Genomic DNA, 20,964 nt, shown 5'->3' on the forward strand with positions numbered 1-20,964 from the left:
ACTTAAGAGCAAGATGTATTATAGGGGTAAAACATTAATTATGACTTAGTTGTAAATACGAACAACCTGTGAAGAATCAACCTACTGATTAGGGTTAAATCAAGTGGACATAAATATATCTATAGTGAGAAGAGTGCAACTATGAAGCTATAGTGGAGTGTCTCGATAGTTAACGAACATTGATTAATTCGATTTAAAGAGTTTAACTAATTAATCTCAAATAGTTGAGCTCATGATCTATAGGTCCATTAGATCCCTCTACTAGCTTGTAAAATGATGAAACCTTAAAATAATGTATTGAGAGTTTTTGAAATGTTCAAATTCGGTTTAAGGTTTAGTTTATTTTATTCGATATAATTAACATTTAATTATCAAGAACGTTACAATTTTAGAGAATTGGTAATATTTTATATATTATTTAAATATTTTAATTAAGCATTTTATTAATTTAATATTTGATATTAAATTAATCTCAAATTAATTAATTAAATGGTTTAATTAATTATTTATCCAAATTAATTTTATTGAATTTTGAATTTATGGAATTCAAAATATAAAATTGATTTTTTCTCATTTAATATATTTTGGAAATTGTTCCAATTAGTATTAAAAAGAAAATGATTAAATGGAAAGTGGGATAATCCTACATTTTCCATTTAAATCACACCTAGTCCACTTATCTAAGTGGGAGATTAATTGGCAAATTCTTGTTGAATTTAATTTGCATGATTAAGACCTATAAAATGATTGAATTTAATTTATTTCTGGGTCCATGCAATCCAAAATTCAGAAGAAAAAAACTTGTTGTTGAACACTCTCTAAAAACCTTCTAAATTCATCCAAAATCTCACTCAATTTGGGTTTCACCACCCAATCTAAAGCCCAAGAATAGTAGAGAAAGCTCTCGTGGTAGTCTACTTCAAGGCTTGAAAAAGAAATTCGTGGAGATTTGGAGCAATTTGAGGATTCATCAAAGGTCGTGTTCTTGAAACCCTATTTATGTATTTTATGAACTTGCATGTTTCTTTACTAAAATTAATGTAATTCGAGTGCTTAAGTTCCAAATAGCTTTTGTATATTGAATGTCAACTATATCAATCTATATAGAGACATTTAGGTTATTACTTAAACATGATCCAACCATATGTCCACGGCATACTATTCAATTCTCATGAAATAATCTTGAATTTTTTCTTAATGGATAATTACATATATAAAATAATTAACCATTATTTCGAATAACTTATTAACTATAAGACTTTAGAGCATACATCATAACACTAAGGACCTATTTGGTCAGTAATTCAGATTCTTTATCGATGATACCATAAAAACATTAACAGAAGTAGATTAAAATTTTTTAATTGGGACCTTGTGAGGTTATAATAAGAAACTTTAGTGGTATTGATTTTGTCAAACAAGGGTTGCTTTGTAATTATGATTGAGTACTATTTACATAAAAGTGGACTTTGGCTTGAATGTTGGAGAATTTTAAGTCCTAAAAAAAATGTTGGATGATTATAATGGGCAAGCACTCTCTTTATTCATTAATTTTATATATTTATAAACAATATTTTTTTCTTCATCCTTGTCAATGGGGCAAGCAAATCAACCTTATCATTAGAGTTTGTTACAAAACCACTTCAATCAATCCCGACATTTCAATTTCCTCTTTTATATACTAATATTTTCAATTTTGAATTCATACCTTTGTTCTATAGATATAGTTTAAAACACACTAGAATGAATAGTTAGATGAAAGAATACGCACCAAAAAAAAAAACAATTTAGGGATTGTTTAAAAAATTGGAATGTAATTAGGATTTCTAAGAATTTAAGAGGCATTGGAATAAGTGAAGAATCGAGGACAAAACATAAATGAGATCGTAAAGCGTGAATGAAAGAATGGTCTTGAGTGGAAACGTGGATCATCCCAATTTTGGTTTTCACATAATCGAAAAATACAGAATATAAATTATGCAAAATCACAAGATTACAGCATGCCAAAAAATTGAGAAAAAGAAAAATTGGATTTAAGAAACCTTACCCTTGAAGATCCAATCTTCTTCACGAACTTCCTCTTCCAAATTGCCACGAATAATCCACAAACAATCAAAATGACCACCACCAAGAACAATTTTTGAAATTTGAGAGGAGAGGGAGAGGAAATTGAGAGGAGGGGGAGAGCACTATGGGATTTTCTCTCAGAGAACAATTCTCTTTTTTTGTAAAGACCAAGAAGAAGAAGAAACTACATATTCTCCGGTAAAAGAAAAATCTCACACCAAATCTCACGTAACCTCCCACTAGTTACGTGAGTTGAGAGAGGTCAGGACGAAAGTTATTTCTCTCCCTAAAATTCAAAATCAAATCAAAATTAATATAATTAATAAATTAATTTTAATTTAAAAATTAAAACTATTATATATATATATATATAATAACTAACCTATCATATATATGTACAACTATATGTTATATCATATATAACATATAACCTATGGTTTAATATTGGATCATATACAATATAACCTATAGTTTTAATTCTTTCACCAATGATATTTAATATAAATCTCATTTATATTAAATTCAATTATATGAATTCAATTCACATAATTAATATTTGAATCACATTCAAATATCTATTTCCTCTCAAATAAACTTTATATTAATTTATCAAATACATTATATTAATTAAATCATATATAATTAAGTTAAACTAATTAAATCACATATAATTAATTCTCCCAATTAATTTGAACAATTCAAATTAATCCAAAATTGATTCTCATTAAATCTCTGTTGAGCTACAGAGAGGACCTCATAGACCTGTTGATTGAAGCTTCAATGGTATTTGAAGAATTAATTAAATTTCTTTAATTAAAATTTTCAGAGTTTAATTAAATTATTCAACATCAATTAACTGTCGAGCACTCCACTAAAAACCGACAGTTGCACTCTTCGTACTACGGATATATTTCTGTGTCCATTGGATATGACCATTCAACAGTGCGATGTCCCTTCACAAATGCTTGTAAGTACAGCTAGACCAAAATTACCATTTTGCCCCTATAGTTACACCTAACTCCTTAAGAACCACTGATCCCTCTAATGAACAATAAGTCATAGTCCAACTATGATCATATCCCTCTCGGGCCAGCAAAGGGTGTGACGCCATATTGTTCAAGTCCTAGAATCAACCCTTAAGGGAGCAATTTATCTACTTACCCCGACATTGGGGAATGAGTGAATTTCGTCTTGGGTAGCTATGTTCCCAACTCCCCAATCAGACGAATCCCTAAAATGGTAGGCTTATTGAGTTAGCGATCTAGCCATCTCACCCACACAAATCAAAGGACTGCCTTCATAGGTAGAAGTTCACAACTCACTCAAGATTCAGGTCATGTCATCTATGGTCATTCTGGTGAAATATAAGTCTCTATTGTGAACGATGTTATATAATGAGACTAGTCATTTCGTAGTCCAGTTTTATACAAACTCCTTTGTATAGAAAATCCCTACTCACATGTCTCCACATGAATGATCAAGATCATATCATTTATAGCACTTTACAACAATTGTAACACCTACAAAGCAGGTTGTATTCATAGTGTCAGCAGGATAAGGTATCCAGCCTTATCCATCTACTACAGACCATTTAGGTTATCACTTAAACATGATCCACCTGTATGTCTCTACTGCTGGGGTTGATGCTCTAAAGTCTCGTGTCCTGTAGTTTGTAAACAAACGCTTGTGTTTTTAATATATGATATTTATTTCACATCTTGTATTTTGCTCATTTACTTGTTTTATTTGCTTTACCACAAATCAATAAACATAAAATCCCTGATTATCTGTATGTGACTTAAGCATGTATGTGTTGACATACAAGTGGATCATGTCTTGAGTGATAACCAAAACGGTCTGTAGTATATAGATAAAGAAAGGAAACCTTATCCTGGTAATGCTACGGACAGCGACCTGCTTTGTGAAATAGTCACAGTGTTGTGACTTGTCATAGATGGTCTGATCCTGATCATTCGTGTTGGGGACATGCGAGCGGGGGCGTCTTATACAAAGATTTTGTATAAGACCTGACCACGAAGTGTTAACGTCTCGTTATATAACACGTTCATGACAGAGACTTCACATACCAGGATGACCATAGGTAACATGACCTCAATCTTGAGTGAATTGGGAACTCCTGCCATTGAGGGTGGTCCTTTGATTTGTTGGGTGCGAGTGGCCAGGTCGTTCGATAACCTACCATTTTGGGGATTCGTCTGATTTGGGAGCTGGGAAACTCAGCTACACAAGATGGAATTCACTCCTTCCCTGAGGCAGGGGTAAGTAGATAGATGGCTCCCTTAAGGGCTGATTCTAGGCTTGAACGATTGGCAGCACACACCTTTTCCTAGCCCGAGAGGTGTTCACACATAGTTGGACTATGTCGTATTGTTCATTAGAGGGATCAGTGGTACTTAAGGAGTGAGATGTAACTACGGGGACAAATAGTAAATTGGCCCAACTGTATTTCGAGGACTGTGAAGGATCATCGTACTCGTGATTGGTTATATCTGATGGACATCAAAATATATCTGTGGTAAGAAGAGTTCAGTTGTTGGTCTTTAGTGGAATCACTGACAGTTAACGGATGGTGGATCTCGTGGCTAAAGAGTTTAGTCAGCTATTCACGTACCGTTGGAGCTTCGAGCCACAGGTCCATTAGGTCCCCTGGGTAGCTTAGATAAAGTCGAGAATACAGTATTTGGGTTAATTTGAAATGTTCAAATTGACAAGAGAAAGTTCAATTATATGAAGATATAATTGGATTGGTTAATTATATATGATATAATTGGCTAAATGTATGAGATACATTTTTTTGGAGGAAATTAGATATAAATATGATTTATATTAAGTCGAGGAGAAAATACTATAGTAGATATAGGATATAAATATAATATGATTATTTTATTTATTAATTAATTGATTAATTATATGATAATTAATCATTTTTCTACGTTCGGACGTGGGTAGTGGGCAGTGTTGGTTATGGTAACCGATGGGTTTAAAATGGAAAAAAGTTTTCATTTTGGATGGTGCATACGATAGTTGATTCTTGCCGCCCCAAAGATTTTGTGAAACGATCGCCCAAGAGCCTATACGATAGTTTGCTTTCTCCGTCTAAACGATCGTATAACGTTTTTCCTAAACGATCGTTCAGCATTTCCTACACGATCGTGTAGCTCCTTATGCGATAAGCACTTCTGCTATATGATAGCACTGTTTTCTCTCCACTTGCTTATCGCCTACAAGACTCATTTGTCCTCCGTCCTCTACCAAATTCACCAAAGCCCACCCTTTAGGTTTTCACTCCGAGAATACCCGGGGCTCATTAGTGGTGGTGTCGTCCCCATTGCGACGTTCGTGTTCGCGTTGATCGTGCTGCTGCAGTCGACGTTCTCGTCGGGTGTTGGTAGATCTGTTGGAGGGATCCGTTGCATTGGGGTTTTGAAGTTCGAAGATAGTCGTTAACTGGTATGGAACCCTTTCCCTGTTAATTATCTTGTTCTGAGCATGTCGATATATTTGCATAACTGTATGTGTTGAATGTATATAATTTGTATTTCGTTCACGGTGAGATCGGAGTGATCTGAACACGTTCATGGAACTCTCGGTATGAGATCCTTCATCTACATACATGTTTAAGTTACATATGATAACCTGGATATTAATTTATTGGTTTGTGGGTTTAATGCTACTAAATGTTAAATAAAATATTTCATGTTCTATTAAATAATAAAATGTTTGTACAATACAATTACAAACTATAGAATCTTACAAGATTTAGGGCATCAACCCCAACAGTGAAAACAGTAGAAAAGAGGGTTGAATTGAAAACTATGGGAAGGGAATGAATTTGGTATTACAAATCGGGCAAAAAACGCGCAATCGAAACATGGACTTGGAATAAAAATCCATTGCAAACCCATTTTATTTCATCATTCCAAATATGTCCTTAGTGTCAGATAACATCGTTGAGAAACTCGAAGTTCAATACTGAACTCCACCATATTTGACTTATTGCCAAAAATTTATCTTGAAAATATAAAGTTTGGTGTTTGACAACCAAACAAAATGACCTTTTCACAAAATGAGTTTTGAGAAATAAATTATTTTGAGAAAACACTTGAATCTATTATGAATATTATAATAAAAAATAGATGTCCATTGCTTAGTGTCCCAAATGATTCATATTGTCTATGTGTCATGTACTTATTCATGTTTGGTGTCCATGTAAGTCCACATTCTATTTGTTATTATGTAATTGGGAATTCTTTCCAAACTTTTATGGCATATTAAAATGACCAAAATACCCTCACACCCTCACTTCCTCATGGCCCCGATGCCGTAAACTATCACTGACAACTGTTGTTGCACACTGCCATCTACTCCCAACAACAGATCACTCCCACCAACCATTGCCAATCACAACGTTTAAAATGCAAATTTAAAATTATTTGTTCGTTCTGTTTAATACTCATATTTATAGTAATTTTATGTTTGTAAAAGCAATTTGAGTGTGGATTAAACCAACCAAAACTGCATTATAAAAAAAAATGTTTAAAACAAGTTACATTTGTGAAAAATACTCTTTTTACTGCCGATTCAAACGTAATTATGGATTTTTTATATAAAAAAAAAATAATGTTATTTTTTTTTAATACCTAAGGACAGAAATAAGGTGGGTAGAAAATTTTTGACAAAAGACCAAAATCGTAGACCGGGTCTACTATTTTTGACCAAAAATAATTCAAATCCCGGTGGAGGAGGAGAGAGAGAGGGAATAGAAGCTTTTGGAGAAGAAAGGGCGAGAGGAGATTCCAGGTTCCATGTCGGTGATGGAGTCGTGGAGGAAGCAAGAATTTTTTGCAATATGGGATTTGGGAAAACCGGGGGAGAGAGAGTGAGAGAGAGTTGTTGAGTTCTGAGACAAGAAATAATACTCTACCTCAAATTGTAACAATCAAATCTTTGAATTATTCTCGGACTAAAATCGTAGACCCTTTATATTTTTTCTTCTTAATCACGTTAATTATTCCGTTTCCTTTTCTTCACGATTTTAGTCCACATTTCTCTCCCAAAATTTCATTCTTCTTCAAATAAGAAAATAAACACGATTGCCTAAAAATAAAAAAGAAAAATCATAGAGAATTTCTCCCAAAATTTCGATCTTCTTCAAATAAGGAAAATTCCAAATTTTCTTTCTCTTCAAACAAGGAAATAAACGAGGAAAATCAAGGATAAGAAATATTCTTGGTAAATCATGGACAAGGTCCAGGATTTTAAATAAAAATCATGTACCCGTTTACGATTTACCAACTACATTTTTGTCAATAGTTTCTGCTTCAACTTTATTCTTGAAATTTGTTTTTTAAATTACATTATTTTTTTTAAAAAAAAATTATCACTACCTTATTTTTGTCATTTTTTTTTTATAAAAACTACCATATTCTTGAATTTAATCCGTAATTATGTTTGTAATGTTTGTATTAAACACTTTGGAAAGCTAAAACACCTATTTAAAATTAAAAAGTTCGTTGATTAGATTTGGAATTATTTAACAAAACGAAGGTTAAATTACAAATTTTGTCTCCAAACTTTGATGTTTGTGTTCAATTGATCTTGAAACTTTTGAATTTTTAAAATTTACAAATTTACTATATATAAAATTAAAAATTTAGAGTTTTATTAGACATAGAATTCTTTTATATATATATATATATATATCTAATAAAGAAATTAGTTAAAAAAATAAAAAAAAATGAATATATTAGACTCGAAATTGAAAGTTAAGACACCCATGAAAAATGAAAAGTCTAGATCTCGTTCGGTAATAATTTGATTTTTTTTGTTTGTTTCGGATCGATTGTTAAATATATTCAAACCGAATCAAATCGATTTTTCGTAACTGCTAAAATCCTAGGGTTTTTGTACAGATCACCCAAAAATTGGCCAAACTTGTCAAATGACTCAATTTTTTTAAAAAATTTGAATGATCTTTCCTGACGTCAAATATACTCGTGCAAAAGCATCGGGCTTTCGCTCTCTCTTTTCTTTTTCTCACTCAAGAATCACTATTCTCTCTATATCTCTTACTCTCTCTCTTGTTTCCACTTTCTCGTTTTCTTTCATACTATCGAAGTTGGTTAGAGAAGAAGTCGCGAGCATCATCGATGAAGAAGAAGAACATTTGATGTCCCGTAGGTTGGTTTTTTAACGACACTAAGAAGAATGAAAGAGAAAAAAGAATAAAAGATTTTTGTCGAATCGATTTGGCGAAGAAGAGGAAAGGAAAGATGAGAACAAAGAGAAAAAAAGACTGAAGGTCACTAATATATTATATATGACATGAGAAAACCATTTGTTTTTTTAAAAAATTTGGGTCAATTTTTGGGCTATCGGTACAAATATTCCTAGAACCCTGATTGTAAGGGTTTCGCTCAAATCAGTTTGAAACAATCTCTCCCGTCCTTTGTTCTCTCTTTAGTTTCACATGGCTACCAAAATCCTCCATTGCAACCTTCTTCCTCTTCATTAATGGTGGTCCATCAGAACCTGGGTGGGCATGTTCTAGCTTGTTCTAATCGGCGACTCTGTTGTCGGGAACTCGAAGCTCCTCTCGCGATTCCGTGGGAATGGGTTTGATAATAACTACAAGGCCTCTATCGTCGTCGAGTTTCAGACTCAAGTGGTGGAAATCGACGGCAAAGAGGTTAAGGCTCTCGTCTGAGACTTTTGTTTCTTCATCTTATGTCTTTTAATTTAAAATTTATCCCATGTTTTATTTGTTCAATGGGGACATTGATCCAAATTCCAAAACTGGGGGTTCTTGGATGATGGGGTTTGGAGGAGGAATTCCCAAAAAATGAGCTAATCCTGTTTTCATTGAATAAAATCAGACTGCCTTTTTAGTGGTTGACTCCCACTCCCTCTATGTGTTTGTATCAAAGAAACAGATATTGATTTTTTTTTATTTTTTTTTATTTAGATATGAGTGTATGTGATGATTTCTTTTCCTCTCTTTGGTTGCAGTGTAAAGGAAATATGAAAAGGATGAAGATTTTTGGGTGCGAAATTTGCACTGTATGGTTGTTCCAAGCTTGAGGATATGAAGTAATGCTTCTCTTTTCTAGCTTTCATCAATTACTCTATAAGCTATGACATTTCTGCTTCTCAAAGTTGTTCCACATTTATCTCAAAGAATCTTAACTAGAGATTTAACTACTCCTTCTCAAACCCATATAGGAAAAAAGTTTATCTTGTTTGATGGGAAAGATGCGAACGTAAACCGTCTTTGTAATGACAAACAATTCAAAGAGGCTATAGACATTCTCTTGGGGCGAAGATGTTTAAGAGAGGCAGTTCAATTGCTCTATCACATTGAGAAACCCTCTGCTTCAATATACTCGACTTTATTACAATTTTGTCTTCAACATCGAGCTCTTGAAGAGGGTAAACAAGTCCATGCCCACATCAAAGCCTCCAGGTTCATACCTGGATTATACATTTCGAATCGTTTGCTTGATATGTATTCTAAATGTGGGAGTTTGGTGGATGCGGAGAAGGTCTTTGATGAAATGGTTGCAAGGGATCTGTGTTCTTGGAATACCATGATTTCTGGTTATGTCAAAGGAGGGCATTTTGAAAAAGCAAGAAAATTGTTTGACAAAATGCCTGAGAGAGATAACTTTTCTTGGACAGCAATTATATCTGGTTGTGTTCGATATAACCGTCCTGAAGAGGCATTGGAGTTATATAGATTGATGCAAAAGCATGAGAACTCGAAATCTAACAAGTTTACTATATCTAGTGCACTTGCTGCTTCAGCAGCTATTCCAAGTTTACACATCGGAAAGGAGATACATGGTCATATTATGAGAATGGAGTTGGATTCAGATGAGGTAGTTTGGAGCTCCCTATTGGATATGTATGGAAAATGTGGAAGTATAGGGGAAGCTAGATACATTTTTGACAAGATTGTGAAAAAAGATGTTGTTTCATGGACAACAATGATTGATAGGTACTTCGAAGATGGGCAGAGAGAGGAGGGATTTGCTTTATTTAGACACTTAATGAATTCGAATATCAAACCAAATGAGTTCACATTTGCTGGTGTCTTGAATGCTTGTGCTGATCACGCAGCTGAGGATTTAGGTAAACAAATTCATGGCTTCATGATGCGTGTAGGATTCAACCCCCTTTCATTTGCAGCTAGTGCTCTTGTTCATATGTATTCAAAGTGTGGGAACATCGAGAATGCCAAGAGTGTGTTTGAAGGAATGCCCCGACCCGATTTGGTTTCCTGGACTTCATTAATTGTTGGTCACGCACAAAATGGTCAACATGACAAGGCCCTCCATTTCTTTGAATTGCTACTTAAATCAGGTACTAAGCCAGATCATATTACTTTCGTTGGTGTTTTGTCTGCTTGTACTCATGCTGGGTTAATCGATAAGGGACTTGAGTATTTTCACTCCATCAAGGAAAAGCATGGTTTGATTCATACCGCTGATCACTATGCTTGTATAATTGACCTACTGGCCCGTGCTGGTCGGTTTACAGAAGCAGAGAGCATAATTGACAAAATGCCTATGAAGCCAGATAAGTTTTTATGGGCTGCTTTACTTGGTGGATGTAGAATACATGGAAACTTTGAACTAGCAGAAAGAGCAGCAAAATCTTTATTTGAAATAGAGCCTGAGAATCCAGCCACTTATATTACCCTAGCCAATATTTATGCCACTGCTGGTAGGTGGGCTGAAGAAGCAAAAATCAGAAAAACCATGGATAGTAGGGGAATAGTGAAGAAGCCTGGTTTGAGTTGGATAGAGATCAAGAGAGAGGTTCATGTGTTTACTGTTGGCGATAACTCGCATCCGAGATCGAATGAAATACTCGAGTATTTAGATGAGCTCTCGAAGAGAATGAAAGAAGTTGGTTATGTACCTGATACAAACTTTGTGCTACATGATGTGGAATTGGAACAGAAAGAACAGAACCTTTCTTACCATAGTGAGAAACTGGCAGTTGCATTTGGAATAATTTCAACCCCTTCAGGTACAACAATCAAGGTTTTCAAGAATCTAAGAACTTGTGTAGACTGTCATAATGCAATTAAGCTTATTTCCAAGATCACAAGGAGAAAAATACTTGTGAGAGATTCAAATAGGTTTCATTGTTTTGAAGCTGGTAGTTGTTCATGCAAGGACTATTGGTGATTATGATTGGTTGGGATTTATTAAAATCTTCTTCAAATTGAAATTTGTTCAATCTAAACAACTTTGGTTATATGATTGGTTTAATCCGTTCCAACCATGAAATATTTAAGTTTGGTTGGTCTAGTTCATTTTGATACTTTTCTTTCTTTTTGAAGAATCCATGGATCAAAATCGACAAAATCTATCCAAATCATATTGAATCGACTATTTACAATTTTATACTTTAGAAAACTGAATCGACAGACAAATATACTCCAAATTGCAGTTTTTTTTTTGGTCAAAATTTCCAACTTTAACTTTACACTCCAACGTCACAATCTCATTTAGAGTAATATCAAGTGGCAATAAAGATGATTTATCAGTCAATTTTTTTGTTGTCACCACCAAAAATTTGAACTCTTGTTTACGAAAAATCGTCGAGAGTTCATTAAACCTTGAATTTAAAACCATTATTTATTTGAAAATTAAATCATATCTAATAGTGCAGTATTTTCTTTTTTAACAATATGTGAGTTGAAATAATTAAATTTTCTGACCTCGACATCGATAGTACAAGTTTTATGTCCGTTGAACTATTTTGACGGTTGTTAATCTAGTATCATTTAGATAAGCTTATTAAGGATCCAAAGTTGTAGAAATAGAAAGTCTCATAAACTTAGTAGTATCTTTTCAATCTCTTGTTGATAAAAGGGTTATTTAGATTTTGGGGGTGATTTTTAAATTTAATGAGGGAAAAATGGGTGGTTTGAAGTTATTTAGGGGAAAGTGGTTGTGTTTTTGTCCCCACCCGAAACGAATTCACCATTATTTTATTAATTTTTTCCTGACTGAATGCGTCTCTTGTTTGCCATTATCTTATTATCTTTTTCCTCGCAAGAGATGCATTCATTTAAAAAAAAAAAAAAAGAGACGCATTCTTAAAAAAAGAATAGTAATAAAATAATCCGAAACACAACTCTTTCATTAATAAAATAATAAAATATTTTTGCTTTTATTTTTTTCATTCTTTTAACAATCTGAAACCCAACTCTTTCATTACTTTGTTTTTTAACGATTAATAATATTCCATTTGTTTATATTATTGACCTCAAGGTTTGAGGTTCGACTCTCCCACCTCACACTTTAATTACAATACCTTTCAAAAACAAAATATTCCATTTGTTTAATTCTAAATCATTGTTACCTAAAATCAACTATATTACTAATCTCGTTTTTTATTTTGATAGTAATATTACTAGTTTTTTAACAGTATAAACAATAATGTTATTTTGAGATTAAGAAATTTCTATGATTGATTTGATATACTCAATATTAATTTTTAATTTCAAATTATTATTTTTGTTTAAAGTTGTTAGAAACTTATGTAAAAATATAGATATTAACTTTGGACTATTGTAAATAATATTCAAGGTTCTTTAGGATGTGTTGTAGACTGTAAGTGCATTTTCGTGATTGAATTTCATTAATAAATTTAATCATATGTACAATGTTCTTTATTCACGTCTGGAAGAAGATTCTCTATTATGTCTAGATCGATCATGTTGAGTCACATAGTGTCCACGATCGCCACGTCCTCTTACACTTGATGGTTGACTTTCCTCTACAAAGTGTATACCCTCACTACATTGTCGATAAGGGTTGTTGGAAAAAATTCAAATGTTGAGGGAAAGGACATCATGGAAGTATGTGTAAAATGATTGAGTGGTGTTGTTGGATATTCATTTCGAACATTAGGTTGAATAAGAACATCCTCATGTCTTACTAGATCATCTTGTTCTTCCATTGGAACATCACCATCGAAATATCGCACTTGATATATAGAGGTGAGTCTACGTAAGGCCCTTTGAGCAGATAATGGCAAATTTGGAAGCTCGGCCTGAAAAAAAAATTTAATAACAAGTTAATGACTTTAAAATTTATTTTGGTATGCAGTGAAAAAATAAAATCAAACAATCCTAGTAAACAATAAACTCATACCAACAAGTGATATGATGCTTGATGCGTTGATTTATCATACGATGAAAAGATGTGTGGATGCAATGATCATGCAAGTTTTTCTAACAAAGCTCAAATATAAGCCTTTTTAGGGTCCTGGTAAGTCTAGGGTCGAACGCAGGGATTACTAAATCGATATACAACAGACTCTCTGATCTTATTGCGATGGTGATTAAGAAGTAGATGGTGATTTAACTTTAATTTTCTAATGCGATGGAATTAAATGCACAATGATGAAAAGGTGGTGTTGTAACAAATATGCGATAGAGGGGTTGAAAAAAGGTTTTGCTAGCATTTCTTAAGATATTGTACAAGTCATGCGATCATGTTATACACAAATATTAAGCACTACATTTCTCAATGCATAATGACACATTTCCTATGTCTAGGATGCATGCGATGTGTATGGAATGTAACTTATTTCTAATTCTTTACTCTTGCTTATGCGATCTAATCCGACTCTCTCAAGCTTAGATTCTGTCTTTAGACTACTCTCTCAAGTACTCCAAATGATGAATATAGCATACATAAGACAAGATGATCGCATAAAGTGCATAGCTTAAGTCATGCTAGCTAAGTACTTCTCAACCCATTCATAAATTTAGCTACTCATATATGGTGTGAAGAGACTGAACATAAATTGAATTGAAGTTTCCATTCTTGCAAATAAAGTGTTTAAGTACAAAACAATAAATGGTGTAAGTATCAAGCCAGGTAAGCAATGTCTTGTTTCCTCTGGCGTTTACACTACTCTTATCACTTCAATTCTTTCCCAAGTTGTAAACTCTTACTCTCGCAATGGTTTAGTGTCTCTCCTCTGTGTTGTTTCCGGTAGTCTATCGACCTCTCCAAAAATTAATTTCTTCTAAAGAATTTCCTTTCCTCAGCTTCGTCTCGCTTGGAAGTCCTCCTGGTTTGGTAGCATTGAGTATTTATAGACTTTCAGACAAAACAATTCTTCTCACTTTGATTGCGTGGATGGGCAACATTAATTTTCATACCCTGTTGTTCCGTCTGATAGTCACCAGAAGTTCAATGTATTTGCAACGGTATGGTCTTCAACGGCCGTCACTGAATTTCTGATTTGACCATTATCGGCTTTACGTCTCATCACGTTTTATTACATTAGGCCACCACCTTTATGTAAGGTCATTACGCGATCATCTTTGAGGTACCCTTGGACCGCAAACTCAAAACGCGCTATCGTATTGTTCTTGCACAGAATAACTGCTTTTATGCGATGAACGTTAGTGACTGTAATTTTTCTTTTAGTTTGACGTATTCAATCGTAATATTGTCTATTCACCATCGCTTTCTCCCATTGTTTTAATAATTTGAGCTTTAATAACTTGTATTTCTACGAGTTATCACACCTCCAAATTTAAAACAATGTTTGCCCTCAAGTATAAACTAAAGATTTCTCAAATTTTCAATTGTCTTTACCCTGCCTAGGCTTCTCATGATGTCTTATTCAAACCGCCGAACCGTTGTCATTATTAATTTCTATCCTAATGTCTTCCTAAAATATTTCTAACCTTTAGGGACCACGAGCTTAATCTAAAAAAAAAAAATCTTTACTCATTTCCCAGGACATCGCATGATTTATTTCAAATTTTATAAACGGGGGTGTTCAAGTGGTTTTGGCCTTCGTATGATTTAGATAGTAGTTTTGTGATCTTGCACTAATCCCAGTGCCCAACCTTCATTTTGGCTTGCCCCCATGGGTGTCATGCGGACATCCAACTACGAGCGAGACCCTCTTTTTCAGTCAAAACTTATGCCCATATTTTTATTTGGCAACGGATTTGCAATCACTTATCTGATCACGATTCCCACCTTCGTTTTGGCTTGCCCCCCACGGGTGTCATGCGGACATCCAACTACAAGCAAGATCTGAGCTCGAAAATTTTTGTAAAAATAGTTTTAAAGTAAAGTTGGCAGACCAACTAAATTTTAGAAATGCTTTGTGAATTGAATGACCTAAAATTAATTTGACGCTAGTTCATGCGATAAGAAAAGAGGCATATATTTCATCATTGAAGTCGTAATGGACAAAGGATGAATGCGGTGACCAAATAAAACAATAAAAAATTCAAAATTGAGTCAAACGAGAGAGAATGCGATAGTAGAATTCAACAATATTAAATTGAAACTGAGAAGTACAAGAATTGAAATAAGATGAGGCAAGGAAGGACACAACCCTTAAATTTAATTTTCACCAGCATCATTTTGATCGCAATAAATGAGCGCGACAGAGTGATGCGATGGGCTTAAAACATGCGATCGATTGAGCTTTTGAAAGATAGTACGAAGAAAAGAGTTGACAATCATAAAAAGTAGTAATTATGCAGAAAGTAAAATACATTATTGAAAGAAAAACAAAAAGGATACACAAAAGAGTATACTTCATCCCTGATGAATGTATGTCGCTTATCATCACAAGGACTGAGTGTTTCTTCTTTATTCTGACCTACCCAAGTCAATGGAGGTATTCTCACGTTGGAAATCCCCTCCATGATACAGCTTACTCTTTGTCCATTCACTTTAAATGCGTTGGTCCCATCTTCATTGGTCAATTCCACCGCTCCATGCGGGAATACTTCCTTGATTATGAAAGGCCCGAACCAACGCGACTTCAGTTTTCCAGGAAAGAGACGCAGCCTTGATCAACAATACTTTTTGACCTGCCTTGTGGTTTTTCTCACAAAGACGCTTAGCATGCCATCGCTTGGTGTGTTCTTTTTAAATTTTGGAATTTTCATACGCTTGTAATCTCCATTCGTCCAGTTCTAGTAGTTGAAATTTTCTCTCTTTTCCTGCAACCTTAAGATCAAAGTTAAGTTTCTTAATTGCCCACATCGTCTTATATTCCAGTTCCAACGGTAGATGACAAGCCTTTCCAAACACCAACGCATATGGTGACATGCCTATGGGTGTCTTATAAGCAGTCCGATATGCCCACGCATCATCTAGTTTCATGGTCCAATCCTTCCGTGATGGGTTCACCACCTTCTCTAAGATTGTCTTTATTTCTCTATTAGAAACCTCTGCTTGTCCGTTTGTTTGGGGGTGATACGCGGTGACGACCTTCTGGTGGACATTATATTTGATCAATAGTTTACTAACAATGCGATTCACAAAGTGGGTCCCTTCGTCACTTATTATGGCACGTGGGGTGCCAAAATGAGCAAAGATGTTTTTCTGCAAGAAATTAGACACTATTGCCACATCGTTTGCAACACATGAAATAGCTTCAATCTATTTGGAAACATAGTCGACAACCAATAGAATGTATTTATGACCATTTGACGATGGAAATGTTCCCATGAAATCTCTTCTCCAAATGTCGAATAGCTCCACCTCTAAAATGATGTTCATTGGCATTGCATTTTTTTTCTGAAATGCTTCAAGTGCATTGGCATTTATCGCATTTCATGGAGTATTCTCGTGCATCTTTAAATAGAGTGGGTCAATAATAACCACATTGCAAAACTTTCGTTGTCGTGTACTGTCCGTCGAAATGACCTCCATAGGGTGAATCATGACAATGAAACAATATGCGATGGAAAGCAGTTTCTGGAACACAGAGTCTCAATATCTGGTCTGACCCATTTTGTAGAGATTTAGATCGTCCCAGTAGTAAAATTTACATTTGTGTATGAGCCTTTTCTTTTGATGGGATGTGTAGTTTTCAGGGAATTGTTTGCAGACCAAAAAGTTGACAATATCCGCATACCAGGGTAGTTTTTCAATCTTAAGCAACTGCTCATTAGGAAATGAGGCGTTCACCTCCAATTGGATGCGATCCACTTATGGATTTTCTAATCGCGATAAATTGTCAGCGACTTTGTTCTCTGTTCCCTTTCGGTCGATTATTTCCATATTAAATTCTTGGAGTAAGAGAACCCATCAAATTAGTCTAGGCTTCGCATTTTTTTTTGTCATCAAATATCTTATCGTAGAGTGTTTTGTGTGGACAATCACTTTTAACCCCAACAAATTAGGTCTGAATTTTTCAATCGCAAAAATCAGCGCTAAAAGTTCCTTCTTGGTGGTGGTGGAATTCACCTGCCTAGAGTTTAGCGTTCTGCTAGCATATGCGATGGGGTGTAACATTACCTTTACTTTTTGTGCCAAGACTACCTCCATCGCATATCCGCTGGCATCGCGCATCAGCTTAAATGGCTTCGCACAATCAGGTGCGATTAGAATTGGCGTTGTAGTAAAAGCGTCTTTTAGTGTTTTAAATGCAGTAAGGCAGTGTGAATCGAAATCAAAGGGTCTATCAGCTTCCAACGACACATTCAAAGGTCGAGCGATTATGGAAAAGTCCTTCACAAACCTTCTGTAAAACCCCACGTGTCCTAGGAAACTATTTAAAGCTTTCACATTCGTTGGAGGTGGAAGTTTTTCTATAGCTTCAATCTTTGCTTTGTCCACTTCTAACCCATTCCTTGAAACCTTATGCCAAAGCACAATTCCTTTCTTGATCATAAAATGGCACTTTTCCCAGTTTAACACCAGATTAGTTTCCTCACATTTTTTCAGTATTCTTTCTAGGTTTTGCAGACAGATTTCATGTGTTTGTCCATAGACTGAGAAGTCATCCATAAAGATTTCAGCCGAGTCTTCAAGGTACTTGGAGAAGATCACCATCATACACCTTTGAAACGTAATGAGTGCATCGCATAATCCAAAAGGCATGCGACGAAAGGCGAATGTTCCATATGGACATGTGAACATGGTCTTTTCTTGATCCTCTGGTGCGATCATAATTTGGTTATAGCCTGTGTACCCATTAAGGAAGCAAAAATAATCATTTCCCGCTAATCTGTTGAGCATTTGATCAATGAAAGGTAGAGGAAATGTTCTTTCTTTGTCACCGCGTTGAGTTTCCTGTAGTCCATACAAATCCGCCAATCCGTGACGGTCCTCATGGAGATCAATTTGTTGTTTTTGTTAGGAACCACTGTCATCCCACCCTTTTTGGGAACACATTGCACGAGGCTGACCCACGTGCTATCTGCGATAGGGTAGATAGTGTCGGCATATAACCATTTGATGATTTATTTTTTGACAACCACTTTCATCGTAGGGTTCAGTCTACATTGAGGTTCTATTAAACCCTTCTGATTTTCTTCAAGCCGGATTCGATGCATGCAATATGTTGGGCTAATACCCCTGATGTCTGCGAGCGTCCATCTGATTGCTCTAATATATTTTTTTTAAAACACTAATCAGTGCAGTTTCTTTTTCTTCAGGAAATGCAGAGGATATGATGACTGGTAAGGTTCCATTCTGGCCGAGAAATACGTACTTCAAGTGGGTTGGTGAGTTTTTAGTTTTAGTGTAGGTGGTTGTTCTAAAGAGGGCTTATGTGCTTTTCTTTCTTCATCCAAATTCAACATTTTATCATTCTTCAACATCTCTGTTATCACATGGCCTGTCTCAATGGATGTTGTCGCATCCTCTCTTTCTTAATTCTCTTATTCAGACTCCCAATTTTCAACGTAAGTTTGTTCATCATTGGAATCTGATAAGCCTTCCTTATCTGGGAACTTCATTGCCTTGATAATATTGAACCTGAGCTTCTTTCCGTTGACGCTCATTGTGATTTCTCCCTTGTGCACATCTATTTAAGCACGATCAGTTGACAAGAATGGTCGTCCCAATATGATTCGAACATCTTTATCCGCCTCATAATCTAAGATAATGAAGTCTACAAGTAGAATGAATCTGTCTATTGTTACCAAGACATCCTTTAATTTCCCTTCAGGGTGCACCAAGGATCTATAGGCGAGTTGAAGAGTCACCGTTGTGGGTGTTAGTTGTCCCATATTCAATCTTTTGAAAATTGAAAGGGGCATTAAGTTTATGCTTGCCCCAAGATCGCATAATGCATGACCAATATAGATTCCTCCTATTGAGCAGGGTATTGTGAAACTGCCTAGGTCGTGCATCTTTGGTGGAATTATAGTGTTGTATTCTTGTGTCAATGTGATAACTTGTAGAAATACAAGTTATTTATACTGTTTTATTTAGATATTGGGCCAAAAGAAAGGAAAGTTGTGTCAATTGTATGAAAATTAGCTAAGAAATACGAGAATTATAAATTGTCGTCAATACACCCACTGACACCATTGTGATGGTAGAAAAGAATGTTTCAAGTCTGTTTTACAGGAAATCAAGTCACCGCATACGTTCATGGCTCAAGATAAATTGAACAACGCATCTATGTCGCATTGCGCCCATCATTCAAGAATGAATAGACGATCAACGCAATGACGGCACATGCGACAATCGATCAAGAGCTAAGTGATCAACGCAATCTCAACCGCATGCGGTAATAAAAAACAACACTGCATGCGGGCAAACGATCGAAGATGTAAAGAGCAATGCAATTGCAGAAGATTCTGACGCGTGTACAACTAGCCGTTCTGCATTTCTGAAGAGATTGATTGCGTAATAGAAGGAATACTCACTCCACCATTTCCGGAACTGCCTTAATAATACAGTGGGGACCACAATGCAAAGAGATAAAGCTGAGCCTATAAATAGATTCGGCCATTGCACTGAAAAGACATGCTTGAATACAGAGAAAAGTGTATATACTGATCTAAGAGAGAGACTGGTTGAGCGATTAATCAAAGTAAATCTGGGAAGAATTAAGAGACAAGGCCGAGAGGTGAGTCTCAGGGCAAGAATCCTTCCGATCCCCGCCGTTGAAGCTCTGTACGAAGGTCACTTCTACTGGACGAGCAAACCTGAGAGGGAAACTCTTCTCTTCATCCACTCCACATGCCCGCAAGAAAATCCACCGTCTAGATCTGTGTCAAAACGTTGACACTCTTCTGTATTTGTTTCTATCTCTTTATCATCAATTGTATTCAACTTCTTAATCTCTATCATTCACACCATGTATCAGACGCTTAATTCTATAATTAAATGTTATGACCATTTTCATCTCTATCTCTTTGCCTATTTCCGTTCATCCATTTTTCACTTTCCCCACGATATTTTCTTAATCCCTTGGATAATTAGCAATAAATGAGCAAATCAATTAATTGGGTTAAGGAAGTAATTAATTAGTCAAAGCATGCTAGACAGCATCTTCACTTGTGAAAGCAGAAGTGTAGATGCCATTCTGCCTATCGAGAGAGGGTTGAAAGAATGCGTTCACTAAAACGAGAAGTACTTCCAGAGATGGAAGCAACCTTGCATTCACCACATTCATCCCTATTTCACCATAGAAATATGGGAACACGGCCGATTGCCGAGAGGTGTATGCCAAGGAAAAATGGAACCTTAGTTGTATCTTTAACGCAATTAACAAACTTGGATGTTTGTACTAATTATTCTTTCTCATTTTGATTCATCCATAAAGCCTTGCCATCGCATACCACAATCCTTTGTATAAACTTCACAGTCAGTCTCGAACTTTCATGTATATCATGTATCTTGTATCTTGCATCACGTTAGTTTAGGTTTATCGCACTTTATTTTATTATCGCAACTTTAGTTCATCTGCACAATTTTACTTTACTGCAAGTTATTTTCCTGTACAAACACACAATCTTTGTTAATTGTAAAAACCCCGGTCGCATATATCACAAATTTAGCACATTAACGACAACAATCCCTATGTTCAACCTCGGATCATTTTGAGAAAATGGCGTTGGAATTATAC

The 20,964-nt window shown here is 35.1% G+C and overlaps 1 protein-coding gene across 2 annotated transcripts; it reads left to right on the top strand.

The window, feature by feature from the left end:
* Positions 1-8,431: 8,431 nt before the first annotated feature.
* Positions 8,432-11,340, top strand: LOC120089154 (pentatricopeptide repeat-containing protein At4g37170). 2 transcript variants are annotated; one of them, XR_005485085.1, is made up of 3 exons: positions 8,432-8,776; positions 9,097-9,177; positions 9,310-9,446. XR_005485085.1 is itself a non-coding variant. In XM_039046569.1 (2 exons), the coding sequence occupies exon 2, from the start codon at positions 9,222-9,224 to the stop codon at positions 11,280-11,282; it is 2,061 nt and encodes a 686-aa protein (XP_038902497.1). In that variant the 5' UTR covers positions 8,440-8,776; positions 9,097-9,221; the 3' UTR covers positions 11,283-11,340. The 2 variants fall into 2 exon arrangements, 1 of the variants encoding a protein (XP_038902497.1); XM_039046569.1 differs by having other exon boundaries at positions 8,440-8,776; positions 9,097-11,340.
* Positions 11,341-20,964: the final 9,624 nt, after the last annotated feature.

The sequence above is a fragment of the Benincasa hispida genome, chromosome 1 (genome assembly GCF_009727055.1).
Source record: "Benincasa hispida cultivar B227 chromosome 1, ASM972705v1, whole genome shotgun sequence".
Taxonomy (NCBI): Eukaryota; Viridiplantae; Streptophyta; class Magnoliopsida; order Cucurbitales; family Cucurbitaceae; genus Benincasa; species Benincasa hispida.